Source organism: Miscanthus floridulus, chromosome 11, assembly GCF_019320115.1.
Source record: "Miscanthus floridulus cultivar M001 chromosome 11, ASM1932011v1, whole genome shotgun sequence".
In the NCBI taxonomy this organism is placed as follows: domain Eukaryota; kingdom Viridiplantae; phylum Streptophyta; class Magnoliopsida; order Poales; family Poaceae; genus Miscanthus; species Miscanthus floridulus.
Window position 1 is genome coordinate 15,891,201 of NC_089590.1, and position 14,258 is coordinate 15,905,458.

At 45.0% G+C, this 14,258-nt stretch overlaps 1 protein-coding gene and 2 pseudogenes across 1 annotated transcript; 2 read left to right on the plus strand and 1 right to left on the minus strand.

The window, feature by feature from the left end:
- Positions 1-227: 227 nt before the first annotated feature.
- Positions 228-1,327, minus strand: LOC136491688 (sulfate transporter 3.1-like; annotated as a pseudogene).
- A 3,321-nt stretch (positions 1,328-4,648) lies between these two features.
- Positions 4,649-7,796, plus strand: LOC136494560 (uncharacterized; annotated as a pseudogene).
- A 1,997-nt stretch (positions 7,797-9,793) lies between these two features.
- On the plus strand, positions 9,794-12,209 carry LOC136494559 (thiosulfate sulfurtransferase 16, chloroplastic-like). Its single transcript, XM_066490713.1, has 5 exons — positions 9,794-10,110; positions 10,733-10,806; positions 10,958-11,028; positions 11,163-11,216; positions 11,919-12,209. The coding sequence occupies exons 1-5, from the start codon at positions 9,914-9,916 to the stop codon at positions 12,012-12,014; spliced, it is 492 nt and encodes a 163-aa protein (XP_066346810.1). The 5' UTR covers positions 9,794-9,913; the 3' UTR covers positions 12,015-12,209.
- Positions 12,210-14,258: the final 2,049 nt, after the last annotated feature.

Here is a 14,258-nt window from a genome sequence, read left to right on the forward strand (position 1 = left end):
ATTGAAATGTAACTAATATATGCATCCATACGGACAAGTTATATAATTCTTACTACACACGGTTGAGGGTTCTCGCATCGATCAGTCAGACCATGCTCTCAAGGGCTACGACGCTGTCCTTGACCATGCTCGGCCTGTGCGAGTGCAGCACGTAGGCGCACGATGCCACCGCCTCGCCTACCGTCAGGAAGATCCACTCGTCGCCGGTCTACTCCAGCACCTTGGAGCTATCCAGCTTCTTCATGATCTCTATCCAGCTTCTTCATGATCTCGCTGCCTGGGTTCGCCAGCTCGATCCTAATGAAAGACACACGGAAGAGCACTACGGAATCAGCCAGGGTTCATGCAAGCGGCATGATATGACATTTCAGAACTGTGCTGGAGTTGACAACAAATAAAGGACTAAATCAGCGTTGGATGGATGGGAGTGTGTGATTGGTTCTGCTCTTACCTGCATTCCCCTCCGGTCCATGGACTTCCTGAGTTCGGCTAGCATGCTCGTCCCGCTCATGTCGATGCTACTGACCGCTGCAGCATGAAGAAAATACAGATCAAGTTTCTGATGCAGATCGGTCAAGTTTCAGAGTTGAGAGAAAATCATGCAACTGATTACTCACCACCCATGTCGAGGACAACTTACTGCACGCCAATCTTGCCCTTACCCTTGGTGCGCTCCTCCTCCTCGTCGTTCCACTGCGAGATCCTGATCAAACCAAACACCGGTAGATAGGACCTAGATCGTTCTCGTCATCCCTCCATCGAGTTCGTTCGAATCCGTTGATCAACCTGCCTGCATTGCTTACCTCTCTCGCACGTAGCTGCCGTTGGCGAAGTAGATGGGCGTGCCTATGCGCAGCACGAGCACGCCGGGCACCGTTTGCGTGGCGGCATACTGGTCCATCCTCCGGTAGACCATGGAGTTGGGATGTTGCCGAGCTGAGCACCGTTGTCTGGGGCCGCGTGATGAACAGCAAGGCGCGGAGGGCGGAGATGGAGATGGCGACGACCAGCCCGATCTTGACGCTGCCAAAGATGACACCCAGGTAGGCGCCGATGCAGAAGCAGAAGTCCACCTTGTCGACCTGCCACGGGTGGAGCACGACATGGTAGTCGATCAGCCGCAGCATCGCGGAGACGATGATCGCCGACAGCACCACCAGCGGGGTGTAGTGAACAGCGGGGTAAGGAGCAGCAGCGTTACAATCACCGCCAGCGACATGACCACGTTCAACATGGCTGCCTTGCACCCGGCGTTGTAGTTCACGGCGGACGGTGAGAAGGGGCCAGTGGTGATGTAGCAAGGCGTGAAGGAGTCGAGGATGTTCATTGTCCCCAACTCCCCATGGTGATCATCTCTCCTCCCTACGGCAATGCCTTCCTGTATTTGGCCTGGTGAGTGGCGATCCCCGGAGGCTTGGCAGGATGTGGGGTGGAAACGAAGTTTATCGCGCGCGCATGGTGGGCAATCAGGTTTCCCGTAATTTTCAATTTCCTTTTCTCTTCCTTCACGTATTCTCTTCCCTTATTTTCCAATACTTTCCCATTTCATCTTCCCTGCCGTAATCTCTTTCCTTTTTTTCCGTGCGTCGCCGGTGGGTTGTGGAAATTATTTTGCATTAGTTAGATAGAATCGGTTGAATCTTTTTGATCGGTGATTTCCTTTTGCTCGGCAACTGCGCTGATTGCGCGCGGAGCCGAGGCCGGGGGGAGCGCGAGCGGACGGGCGCGTATTGTTGTGAATTGTAACGAGCAGAGCGAAGGGAGATTGCATGTTGTGCTGTTTTATTTTGCATGTCCTAAAATTCTGGTGATTGAAGATCTATTTTTTTTGGAAGGGAAATCAGAGGAATGGGAGGGAATGTGGGATCGCAGGGCCGGGGGAGTGTGGGCGACACGTTTTTTTTTTCCACACGGGGTGAAGCGTAGGTGAGGCGAAGGAAATTGTCGCACTATTTCGTTGTCTTCCTTTTGTTTTTTTAGTTGTGGGAGATTATTAACCTTTTCTTGTACTAGCATTTATGATTGACCTTAGAATTTATTTGATTTAAAGGTAAATCAACTCCAATTAAATAAATCCAATAAAGGAAAAATATATAAAAAAATTAAGAAATCATCTTCGTCGGTGCACTGTGCCAAGTGGCGTGCACAGTGCCCTCAGACGTGATTCCTCGTCAGAGAAGCCCGTTCCAAGTTTGTTTCAGCGTTTCCGAATCAGTAGAGCGTTAAACCCTATCCGTTGGATGTAGCACTGCAACGCCGGTCACTGCTGGATTCAGGTTCTTTGTCGGCAAAGGCCAAATTGTACTCGGCAAAGTCTTTGCCGAGTGCGGCACTTGGCAAAGAACACACGGTAAAAAATTGATCGGCAAAGCCTTCTTTGCCGAGTGTCTTTTATCGGGCACTCGGCAAAGAAAGCGATCGTCACAGCGTCGGCCCCATGGACGGTCGCTTTGCCGAGTGCCAACCCTGTAGGCACTCGGCAAAGATTTTTTTTATTTTTTTAAAAAAAATTCTTTGCCGAGTGCCCTCTATCCGGCCCTTGGCAAAGATATTTTTTTTTCTAAAAATTCTTTGCCGAGTGCCCCTTGGTCGGCGCTCGGCAAAGTTTGATTTTTTTTTAAAAAAAATTCTTTGTCGAGTGCTCTCTGGCCGGCACTCGGCAAAGTTTGAATTTTTTTTTAAAAAAATTCTTTGCCCCCATTAAGCGTCCAGTGGCATCCAGTTGAGACACCGTTGACCGAACGTGAAGGGGTTTCTATGCCGAGTCCATCATGTCGTAGAACGCCTGTGCGGCTGTCTCCATCTCCTCCTTCTCATGTCCCTCATCAAATTGTCCTTGGTGAAAGTCATCTAACATGTCTGCTACCCCAGCATGAGCATCAAAAGCCTCCACCCGTGGTCTCACCACCTCCTCTCTCATACGTTGGGCTTCACCATGGTGGACCCACCAGGTGTAGTCTGGCGTAAATCCATTCTTCACAAGATGTTTACCCATTTTCACCTTGTTTACCCTTTTCCTGTTTCCACATTTGCTGTAGGGACACAAAACTAGACAATGTCCTTTAGCAGCCTTGCCAAATGCACTGTTCAAGAAAGCATCGGGCTTGTTCATCTATTCCGTGATGTAATCACTCTGACTTCTCCAGCCCGTGTACATCCACTGACGGTCATTCATCCTCTAACATACGTATCAGCGAGTAATGTAACCATCAGTTGCATCTACATGGTGTTCCTACTGTCTAATATGTGAGGATAGGTCCTAATCCCACCCACGGATGCGTAAATGAGGTTAGTTTCCATACTCTACTCCTATCCGAGATAGAATTTCGGCAGTATCTCCCCGCTGTTCTCCAGATACACATCCTGCCAAAAAAGAGTGCGTATCCAGAGAACAACAGGGAGGTGATGCCGAAACTCTGTCTCAGACCGGAGGAGACCATGAAAACTAACCCATCTACGCATCCGCGGGCTGTCCAAAAAACGTGGACAATCCGAAACAGATACGGTCATAGATATGCAAAGATCTGCATACCTCCAACCGTATCTCTTTCGAACGGGAGACGTCTAACTAGGTTACGTGATCTACGACCATGATACGGAAAGAGGGGTTATACTTAGGGTGGCGGCGGAGTCAGGCTAGCAGGGCCGTGGCGGGTCGGTGCAGTGGCGAGGCGACGCGGTGCAGCAGACCGGCACGGCGACGGGAACTCCAACTCGGCTCCGACGGGCTCTTCTCTAAAAATGGAACAAAATACTGTCATTTTAAAAAAAATCGGCAGAACCTCCCCTGCACGGTGAGGTTTCCAAAACCTAAAAAAAAACAACGGCACGATGGCCGACAACCACATATGTCTCAAGAGAAGCCATGTAGTTTGGATATCAATCCATGCAGAAGAATATATCCAAGTAGTACCACTACTTCTACTACTACTTCCACTATTGCTACTACTACTACCACTACCACTAGTTCTACTACTACTACCACTATTGCTACTACTACTACCACTAGTTCTACTACTACTACCACTAGCACTACTACTACAACTATCACTACCATGACAACAACAACAGAGAGGGCATACCTAGCAGGCGCCGGGGGTAGGGGCGGGCGGCGTCAGGGTCGAGGTCAGGGTCGCCGGAGTTGGGAACGGGATCGGGCACGGGCGGCATCGGGGCGGGCGGTCCACGGGGCGCGGCCGGGGGCAGGGCCGGCTCCTACTCCTCCTCCTCCTCTCCCCCCTCCTCCCCCTCCTCCTCCACCCGCCGGCGTTGGCGGGCCGACATGGGCGAGCTGGCCATGCTCGGCCACACGTGGGCGCGGGGGTGGGGGGCTGGCGGGGGCGGGGGCAGGCGCCGGCGCACGGCGCGGGGAAGGGCGACGCGCGGCGCGGGGACGACCGGGAGCGGCGCACGCGGGGGCTGTATGGCTTGGACTGCCCGGTCGAATTCGCCTAAGTGTTCCCACCCGCCCCTTTGCCGAGCGCTGGATACTCGGCAAAGGAGACAACTTTACCGAGTGCCCCGATCCAGTTGTTGGTATAGATTTTTTTTTTTGAATAACTTTGCCGAATGCCCCTATAAAGACACTCAGAAAAAAAAATTAAATAAAAAAATTAAAAAAACCTCCTTACCGAGTGTCCGATTGGCAAATGCCCTTCCTGTAGCGAGTCGTCGAGCAATTCGACATGGCGCATGCGGCCGCGGCCGCCGCCTTGCCACTACGTCATCCGCTCCTCTTCCTCAAGGAGGCCCGCCTCCTATCGTCACTCGCGCCCCCCTTACCTGGCATCCGCCACCCGCGCACCCTCCGATCCACAGGCCCCTTGCCCTCCGATGCCGAGGACACCGACGATCCAGACGCCGGGCGACGGCGCCGCCGTCTCCTTCAAGAAGAGCCGCAACGAACTGAAGCGGGAGGCCCGCCGCGCCGTGAAGTGGGGAATGGACCTCGCCAAGTTCTCCCCGCCTCAGATCAAGTGCATCCTCAGTGCCGCGTCGCTGGAGCGCGAGGTGTTCGACACGCTCATGCTCGTGAAGGTTCGTTCATCCATTCGTTTCCTCGACGAGATTGTGGTGGATCACCGGATTGGGGACGTTCACATGTAATTCTTGGTTCTCAGAAATTTGGGCCTGATGTGCGGGAAGGAAGGAGGAGACAGTTCAATTACATCGGTCCATCTGTTTCTCTGATCATGTCCTACCTGCATTTTCTTATGCCGAATTATTGTGTTCTTCTTCGAGGGTGCTTGGTTCAGTAATGGAATTTGTTGATCCATGACATTTAGAGATTGATTTATAACTATAAGTGTTTTTAAGCTCTTCAATGGCAATATGGTTTTGGTATTTATAATTATAAAACTTAATTTACATAATATGTGTTGATACATGGATGCAAAAGTAGTAAAGAAGTAGGTTTTCAGAAATCGAGACTCAGTAAAGAATTGTTGAGCTATATTTGTCATGTACTTTTCATTTTATGTTATATCAATTTTAACCAGGAAGACTTCTGCGCAATGCACAACAATACCTGACGATCAAATTCAACACCATGGACAGAGTAAACTTCATTAGTAACTGAGATGTCTTTGCATAGGAGGCCACCAAACCATCTATATGCAATTTTCATATACTCTTGATTGTCCTATTGAAATACTGAAAGGTTAGTTCAGTGTTTGCTAGGTCTTCATCATTCTAGTTATGTTAACCAAAAAAGCTACCTCTTCTTCATCAAGTAGGTTCTCCACTTCCTCCTCTTCCACCAACAATGTACCTTCATCACTAAGTAAGGTATGTAACTTGCTCTCATCTCCATCCTTTGACCGACTCTTTGCTGGCAGTCTAGTATGGTTTGTCCAAAATACTTAACTGAAATTAGTTTAACAAGCTAGAATCCAACCTTTTTTGTGCAAACGCAGTTTAAGAAACAGACCTTCGATCATTTTCCCTTGAATGAAATGGTAAAATTATTGTTGTTGTCTTGTTGAAGTAGAGAGATAAAGTATACAGGCAGATTCGGTTAAAAAATGAGAAAATATTGAGTACACTCTGGAAATCAGTAATTACGTAGTTTCTTTCGATCTCAAAGAGCAGGAGTCTAAGGAGTCCTTACCTGTTTTACATTTCTTGCATGAATTTTGTTCAGGTCTTCAGGCCCTCACTTATATTGGTCTGTTCATCCTTTCATGCAAAACGTATGGAAAATTGATAGCTGAAATTCACCTTTATCCAAACAAAAAGCTATTGCTGAAACAAAGAAAATAGGTACCCAGTGCAAAGAGCTCCCGCTCTGTGCGGGGTCTGGGGAAGGGTGTCAGTGGCAAGCCTTACCCTTGCCTGTGCAATGCGAGGAGACCGCGACTCGAACTCGGGACCTTCCGGTAATGTTTCTAGAGAGGGGTAGACTTACACTGGGATGGGAGACTTAATTATTTCTTAATTGCTTTATGGAAGTATAATGCATGTTGCTTTAAAGGGAAGGCTCATCTTAACCTACACAAATATCTTAACTAAGGATCTAAACAATGAAGTACTCGATCTCTAAAGGACTCATACTTGGTAATATATTTTCTGATAATGAAAGCTAACCTAGAACCATGAAGCCTCATTTGGTACTGCTTTTCCCAATAAGGGTCCACAATAATAATCCATGTTAAGCATGTTTAATTGCCTGAGTGGTTGTTTCGTCCTTATTGGCTATTGTCAAATAGCCTAATAAGTAAATGCATTCTATATTTCTTACCCATGCCACAAATTTCAAACCTTGATCAGCAATCTAAATTTTGAGCCTTGTTGTATAGCTATCTAAAAGTCTTTTGTTGTTATTTAACCAATGTTTGAATATCTATTATTTTGGTGCATATCACTGACATTATTGGCATTGTGTGTTATCATTTGTAATAGAGTCATGCTTGATTCAATGTAGCAAGTGTAACTATGAATTGTGACTGTAACAACCTCAGAGCAAAACTGATGTTAGGTCTATGGAAACAGTTAAGGAATAAGTGTATATCCTAGTTCAGGTTAAGTATACTAATTGTAAGAAACTAAATTACTGAAACATGAATGTTGTTATTTCAAACTAGATTTTAGACGATTGCTATGTTTTTAGGATGTTTAAGAGCACGATGCTTATTCTGATGTAACATCGCAGAACTTAAATCGAAGCAACAATAAACCTTTCGTTCACCCCCTTGATCCCTTCAGATTATGCAACATGGTTACTATGATCCCATATGGCCATATGGGAAGCATGGTTAGTAGCATTGTGATCTTTAACATTGATCTGCATTAATCCAGTAATAATAGTGTTTGCATTGCAATGTAGTATTAATTAAACTACATGTAACCCTGTTGGTTGTATATTTCTTGGTGGTGTGGTAAGTGAGACCATAAACTTGTGTTCTTTTCTTCTTGAGCCTTATTGGCTGTGCTTTGAGTATGTCAAAGATGAACAATTCTAATGCTGAAGCTTAACATATCCAACATGTAAGACTGGTGTTTACATCGAAATCTAAAACTAAACTTTCTCATGAATACCTATTGAGGCATTTGGGATGCTCTTGCACACCTAAACTTACCAAAACAACTAAGTCAAGTGCATTTGTTCTGGCTCAATGTTTGAGGTTCTTCAGTTTCTTAACATTTTGCCAATAGGAACTGCGGAAGCTTGTGAAGAGAGCTCACATGGTCCAAGAAAGCACACAAAATAAAGATGGGGAAGATTCTAATGTGAAGCTTTCTGGAGCAACGAAACAACTTATGAGGTTCCTCCGATCCCTAGCAAAGGAGGCTTATGCTGCATAGGTGAGCTACAAATTATCCTTGATAACTTCTTGTATCCTTATGTATGAAATTGTAAAAGTTACCTCTATATTGTTGCACAAATACTACTTTGGAGAAGTACTACCCAAATAGCTGCCAATAGCAAAACGGCCTAGCAAATCTTTTGCAACTAACCTGTCCTGACATAGCGGAGGCCCTAGGTTGATTAAAGAATGAAGAATGATAAAAGAAAGAGGTCCTAGGTTGATTAAAGAATGAAGAATGATAAAAGAAAGAGGCCCTATCGATATCGTGGTAAACACAAAAGTAGGTCATTTATTAGTCAATCTAATGTTCAATATGTCAATAAAAAAATATTTTCTCATTGGTGACAACACAAGTTCATTGTTAACAAACTCTAAAATTAGAACTCATCATCTCTTTCTTATTGTTTTTTAACAATTTCTTTTGGTTTTGAGGAAATTTTAGATAACATATACAATGAAATTGTATAAGGTTACTTTAGACGAGGGTCCAATCTTCCTACGGTCATCATACAGCTAACCTTTGTGCTTATCTCTAGTATTCTGTCCATGTTAGCACCAAACTATCAAACTATTGAGGAATGCAGTGGTATGCAATGTTCAAGTGCAACCCTAGTTACTACTTACTAGACCCATCCTAGCCCGGAGATCCAACCAAAAACTGGACCCTCTGGCTCAACTGGGTCAATCCAGCCAGTGTATTAACTAAGTTACAGTTTATTTTTATTGAGGTGAAGGACTTGCTAGTACTTTGAAGGATAGGCTGCTTTACAAGTTTGCATTTCATTTACCCACACACCAGTGCACCATATGCGTGGGTAAGTGCCTAGGCTCACCAAAGTAGTCAGGAGCCACCGCGAAAACACAATGGAATTCTTGGCTCCCTTTGACTGGCAGCCTGACAGGTTCTGGTGAGTGAGCTAAAGTACCATGGATTGGAGCTCTCGGTAAATTCAGTTCAACGAGGATGCCAGCTTACTTTAGGGAAGCATAGTATCATGCAAGACCTGATCACTGATAGTATGTTCTTTAATGTTGTCTCACATATCAGCCACATGTAAGAAAATAAATTATCCAGTCCTACACTGTAGTATTTGAGGACAGAGTGACTCGTTATTAATTCTTCGAAACTTATGTAAGTTTTGCTATAAATTATAAGTTAATTCGTTCCTTTGTGTGTTACTAATAACTTTTATGTTTGCAAGTTTTGCCATAAATTATAAGTTAATCTGTTAATTTGTTTTTAATAACCCTTTTTTTTTATAAATTGTGTTTCATAACTCTTGAGTTTCCAAATTTTTCACATAAATTATATGTTATAAGCCAGTACACATAAATTGCTCCCGGAACGAAAGACTTCGTTTGCTGCAGCTTCTTCCACGGCTGCAGCAGCTGTTTGCTACAGTACTATTGATTCTGGAATCGAGTTGCTTCATCTGCGTTGGTGATCTTGTTCTGTTTTTTTCCCCTGAATCCTTGATGCGAAATTACGAGTGTAGCATTCCAATTTCGGAGCCAAAAAGGTTACGATTGTCCTGTGCTTGGTTTCTGAAACCTGCCGTTGGACTGTTTAATACAGTTGAGAATTACTTGGAGCAATTAATGTACAGTGTAATAGTACTAGTTTTCAAGCCTGTTCGCTCAGCCAGTCAACAGTGATTTCTTCTTACAGCAAACCAGCACCAGTTAGCCTAGAAACCAGGTCGCAACTTCAGGGAGAGTGCCCTTTTCCATTTGTAATAACGCAATGCAGACGGACGAGGCCAATAGGCCATCAACTTGCTTGGCTCTGCAGCAGAGGCCGACCAGCCCACAGGAAAGTGGACCCTCGGCGGCCTGGTGCGCTGAAACGAAACCGCGGAGCTGTCGGGATCGGACTCCGCCCACCCACAGAAGCAAACCTGAACTGTGTGCTAATTCACAATTCTACCGGCAGTACAGTCGCACTTGGCTATTTTAAGATGATGGATGGCCATGCTCATGCCAAGTACAACTCCCGACCTCTGCTCTGCGCCTTGCACAAACTCTCGTCGTCGCATCTTACCGTTACCGCCCCTGTTTCTCTCTTCCCTTGGCCTTGGCCCCCTTCTTCTTCTCGTCCAGCCAGGATGACCATGAGGTTTGGTCAAAAAAAAAAAAGGATGACCATGAGGCCGGCCATCCTGCTTACGATCTGCACCTTGTCCGTGCTGCTGCTGGTGGCGCGCGGCTCGGAGAAGCCGTCGCCCGCGCCGGTGGTGGCCGTGGGCGTGGCGGCGGCCAGTGATCTCATCCGCTCCGGCGGTCACCGCTACCTGGACGTCAGGTGAACTTTTTTTTTTTTTTTTTTTTTGATAACTCGTGCCTGGTGAGGTGACTGTTCTTCTCTGCTTGCTCAAGCTTTGTTTGAGTGCTTTCTCTCAGCATTCAGTCACTAGTATAGTAACTAGCTGCCTTCTTGCCGTGCTACTCCCGAATCCGGTGCCTCACATAAACTTACTATTAGTCATGAGGCACCAAATGAAACAGAATTTATGTTTCTAACCTTCGTTTGATTGTTATTCGACCTTCAGACCTTGGTTACCATGTCAATTCTGTCACTCTCCAGCGACTAGCTTTTCCTACAGTCGACCAATATTTGGCTTCCATTACAATCAATTTCCCAAATTGGTTATCCTGGAAATAGTTTGCTCAAGGAATGTTCTGAATAGCCGTTTTCTGTCAGAGAGCTATCAATACTCTTTTCTGCAGACTGATTACCCGTCCTTGCAGTGAGCCTTTTGTCACAAAAAAATGTTCACTTTTTCCAAAAGAAAAATGAACTTTTTTTGAAGAATAAAAAAAAACTTGCCCAGAGCCGATTTATAATCATGTTCTTGCATATTACATGGATCTCTATAGGATATAGCTTTTGATTCGATTAATCTGAACACAAATTATATTAACAGAACGGAGGAGGAATTCAGGAATGGCCATGTGGAGGATTCCCTTAACGTGCCCTATCTTTTCTTCACTTCACAAGGCAAGTCTCCAAAACAAACAAATTAAAATACAGATCTTACATCACAAGACTTTCTTGTCCCTAAGAAAACACTAGCTGTTTGAACCTTTAGCTGTGAGATCTTTAGCTTGAACTGTACTCTACTGGATGTGACCTTGTATGGTTTCAGCAGGAACGGAGAAGAACACCCAGTTCATTGCACAGGTCGCAGCAGATTTCGACAAAGAGGACAACATCGTTGTGGTATTACTGATGATCTCTACCCACAGCTCATCAGATTAATTGTATTTATACACCATGGCATGTGTGCGTTTATTCTCACAATGATCTTTTTATCTTGCTTGTTCTTCTGCTGATCCACCTGTTTTTCTTTCAAGGGCTGCAAAAGCGGAGTAAGGTCTGAACTAGCATGCGCTGATCTCATGGCAGCTGTAAGACCTTTTCCCTTGCTTCCCCTTGAGGCTTCAGTTGTCATTGGATAATTGTACGTTGTACAGTATAGGACTACACGATTGCATATTGTTCATTCAATCTGATTTGTCTTATGGAATCTTAGGCCTTAATAGAAAACAAAATTACCATGATCCTATGTTTCTTGCATGACTAATTTTGGTTATACAATACTGGTAAAATAATCTTCTTTGGGGTACAATCTTAGCTGCATTGATATTCAATAATGAGGATGGCTTTCTTGTTCCAAATTATTAGAGAAACCATGTTCACATAATTCAAAATTGTAAGTTTATAACACACATAGGCAGAGACACAGAGTCAGATCGACCTCAAGCATAAAACATCAGGGCAGGTAGCGCAAAATTTTGCTGAACACTATATGGCAGTGCTGTTTAATTTGTCGCAAATTGCAAGTCCTGAAACTCTACGGCGGAGAAATTTAGGGGCTGAACAAAAGAACTTCTGTCTAAACACCTTCTCAAAGCCACTTTGAACTATTTTGTGGAGGGGGTGGGGTAATTTGTCAAGGGAGGGTATGTTGTCCGGTATTCGAGTATGAAGGTGTTTGCTAAATTGGGCTTTACGCTTTCCTTAGTGTTGCCTTAAAAATCAAGAAAACATCTTAATTATTTTTTATGTCTCCTTTTTTATCTGAAACATGTGAATGCTTATGAAAACAGGGATTTAGAAATGTGAAGAACATAGAAGGTGGTTACACCGCATGGGTGGAAAATGGTCTTGCTGTGAAGAAATCTCAAGCACGAGATGAACTATGATGTGCCCTATTCTCTGGTTATTCTTTTCTTTCACGTGAATCTTCGTATAGATAATTGTAGGTTTAATGAACAAAACATATATAGTTTGCTTTAAACATTTAGATCATGTGGAAACTTCTTAACAGATGACATAAGGATGTAACTTGCGGTGCATTGCGTCATGTATATTAAATGAGTAGTAAATTTTCTGCTGGCTCTTGAACTTGTTTTGATTTCTTATCTCGGATTGTAAATTGCATGAGTGCTCATTCCAGTTCTAGCACATGTAAATTGCATAATCGGCTCCCTGAACTTGTTCTGAGTACTCATCATATCTTGGTAATAGCAAATTGTATATGAGCTCCCTAAACTTGTAATAGTGTACCATCCTGTCCGCCCATCTCCCACGTATCATGTCATACTGCACCCCACTTGTCCTACCGCCCCATGCCTACCTCTCCCTCTCACGCGTCGCACGACACTTGTTTGCCTCACCTACGTGGCCATGCCGCATTGCACCCCACTTGTCTACCGCCCCGTGCCTACCTGTGTTATGCCATTGGTGCGGTGCCACACCCACACCGCATTGTCGGGTCCCTGCCATGCTCACCCGCACCGCCACGCTATGTAACCTAGCTTTCTCAGAGATGAGTGGCCAGGTGGGCTCCAACCGCCATGGCCCTCCGCACTCTTGCTCGACTCGACATTGTTATCACCGTACTCCTTGTCTCCTTTCTAGCTTTCTCTTCGCCGCGCAGGATCTTATGCTTGCCATATCCTCACACCTGCTCCCCACCCTCTCGGCCTTCCTTGCCTCTCACCGCAAAGATCGAGCTCATCCTTCTATATATGCACGCTACACCACCATGGGGAGGGGGGGTGGAGGCTAGGCACCTTAGCAAGGGAACAACATGGTGGTGCGTCGCTGTGGCGTGGCGTGGGTATTGTGGCAGAACCGCCTAATCTAATGCCTCCTAGAAGTACTCGTCTTCCATTAGACACTAAGTACTCATTGGAGGACACTAAATTACGCAATTCCGTCGAGCACACCCCATGGAAGAACCCGAAAATCCACATTTTCAACGGGATCATAAATGGGAAAATAAAACTCACAACATTTTAGTCATTTCTTACATCACTTTTCATGCAACATCAGAGTATAATTTTTATTGTTTATAACAACGGAATTATAATCATGTTATCAGAGTTTCAGCGAAAATAAAATCATTTAACGGCAAGTTAAACATTAACATGATGATCCGTTATATACATCATAACAGGTTATCAGCTTTCCATTGTAAAACATTTTAGGTGGAAGTGTCAAATACACCCTATCTCCGCAACGTTAAGGAAATCCTCGCTGAGACCACCAGAAGGTTTCCACACACAATTGTCAGCTCCACATGTTCTGTCACCTGCAACAAGGTAGAACAAACCCTAAGTACTCAATTGTACTCCGCAAGGCTTACCCGTCGGGAGGAAAGAAAATACTCCAAGGATATGCAAAGATATCTGGCTCATGGGTTATTGCATCTGTAGAAAGCATTACTAAAAGTGCGTCCTTATATTCAGTTTCATTAGCAGTCACTATTAGTTCATTAACTAACCATTCTATGTAAGCACATGTGCTACTTTTAAGCAGGTGGTAAGCAATCAGATCCATTTCACCATCTTTCATCTTTCAGTTCTTACTATGGTGCTAGATTGTAGACAAGTCATACCGGATTACCCGACGATTCGTGAATCAATATGCCCAGTTGGGTACCCCAAAACACACGCCCCGCTTGTACCCTAGGCACAAGCAGGACCAACCCACCACTCTCCTGTCAAGGGGTCCAGGTCCCCGTCCAAACTTGGACTCCAAGTCCCCACACCTGAGTCCCGGACTCAGTGTGGTGCTTAGACCTCCACCATCCCATCTTCCAATCAGTCGGTCCAGAAAGAGCAGGAACCCACGACAAGAGAGCAACGAGTCTTCCCTGCTCCCATAAATAAGTATGGGCTCAGGATAATAAGTCTATGACCTGACTAGAACCCAATGCAACGACCGGTCCTTAACCTACACAGGCAGAACAAGTGTAATCCGAGCCTCGCTCGAATGCCAAACCAAGTCCAGATCCAAAGTACCATTCCGCCCGGTCTCCAATTATCATTCATATATATTCCATGCGATAGTAATATAATAACAACAATAATATCTTTTCTATCTCTCGCGAGTGACAGGCAATCACTCGACTTCTACCGGAGTCCTGTAGCATAGCAATC